Raw genomic sequence first — 1,520 nt, 5'->3', positions numbered from 1 at the left:
TTTTATTGATGAGATGCACAAGACCCTCAGGGTTATGCGTGCAACTGAGACAGAAGGAGTAGAGTTGGCTACCTACCGCTTGAAAGGGGTGGCCTATTCATGGTTCGAGTTGTGGGAGGATTCCCGAGAGGAGGGGCACCCTCCGATGAGGTGGAACGAGTTCGCTGATGCCTTTATTGACCATTTCCTGCTCGCTGAGACAAGGGTAGCCCGTGCGGCAGAGTTTGAACATTTGAGGCAAGGTAACAGAAGTGTGTGGGAGTACCACATGGAGTTTGCTCGCTTGTCCAAGTATGCCATTCATATGTTGCCCACAATGGAGGCCAGAGTGCGCCAGTTTGTTCAGGGCCTTAATTTTTGACCATTAATGAGGCTTGTAAGGCTGCATTAAATTCCAACATGAATTATGGGAAGATGGTAGAATTTGCTCAGGCCACAGAGAACCGTAAATTAAAGAACAAAATAGAGAGAGAGGGTAGCAGCAAGGCCCGGTCTACGAGCAATATATGAGAGTCACTAGGTAGGGGAAGATCAGCTTTCAGGGGAAGATCATCAGGGCCTTTCCAGTCTATTGTACAGTCTTTAGCCAGTGCACCACTGCCAGAGCCCAGCCAGAAGCAGTGGAGTCGTTTCAGGCCCGGTCAGGGCAACAGGGGATCCCATTAGCGGGGTCGGTCAGGAGAGAGGTTCCAGCAGCAACAGAGGTCCCCGTGCCCCAGGTGCGGGAAGATGCACTCAGGGACTTGCTATCTAGAGTTACCTATATGCTATGGATGTGGGATGAGGGGTCATATTCAGAGACATTATCGTGCATCCCGCCAGGGAGTGGGTAGGGGCACAGCTCAGCCATCCAGCCAAGCAGCTGCTACATCTTCAGCCCCCTCCCCAGCTCGAGGTACCCCAGCACCTGCAGGGTGTGGTGCATCTAGGGGTGGTGCGCAGAGTTCAGAAGGACCCTATCGGTTTTATGCTATGAGTGGTCTCCAGACTGCAGAAGCTTCTCCAGATGTTGTTACATGTATTCTGACTGTCCAATCTCATGATGTGTATGCACTTATTGACCCTGGTTCCACCTTGTCCTATGTTACCCCTTTTGTTGCTATCGGATTCGGGATAGAGTCGAATCAACTTCATGAGCCCTTTTTGGTGTCTACCCCAGTTACGGGGTAGGGGTACCGCGGCCGATCTTATTGATTTAGGGATGGTCGACTTTGATTGTCAAACTTGATTGTCGGACTAGAACCATTAGGCTTGAATTTCCTAATGAGTCCGTTATTGAATGGAAGGGAGATAATGTAGTGCCTAGAGGTCGGTTTATTTCCTACCTTAAGGCCGCGAAGATGATCAATAAGGGGTGTATCTATCATCTAGTTCGGGTCACGAACACCAATGCCGAGGCACTTAGCCTTGAGTCTGTACCAGTTGTGAATGAATTTCCAGACGTCTTTCCAGATGAACTCCCTGGGATACCACCGGACAGGGAAATTGATTTTGGGATTGATGTGATACCAGGCACGCAA

At 50.1% G+C, this 1,520-nt stretch overlaps 1 protein-coding gene across 1 annotated transcript; it reads left to right on the top strand.

Moving 5' to 3' along the window:
* Positions 1-729: 729 nt before the first annotated feature.
* LOC138875228 (uncharacterized) lies at positions 730-1,170 on the top strand. Its single transcript, XM_070154052.1, has one exon. It carries the CDS (start codon positions 730-732, stop codon positions 1,168-1,170), a length of 441 nt encoding a protein of 146 aa, XP_070010153.1.
* Positions 1,171-1,520: the final 350 nt, after the last annotated feature.

Source organism: Nicotiana sylvestris, chromosome 8 (assembly GCF_000393655.2).
Source record: "Nicotiana sylvestris chromosome 8, ASM39365v2, whole genome shotgun sequence".
Lineage (NCBI taxonomy): Eukaryota > Viridiplantae > Streptophyta > Magnoliopsida > Solanales > Solanaceae > Nicotiana > Nicotiana sylvestris.
This window is presented reverse-complemented; position numbering and strand designations above follow the sequence as displayed.

What these genes read in the sequence shown, in the direction of transcription:
- LOC138875228 (XM_070154052.1), top strand. Translation starts at nt 730, where the DNA reads ATGCACTCAGGGACTTGCTATCTAGAGTTACCTATATGCTATGGATGT.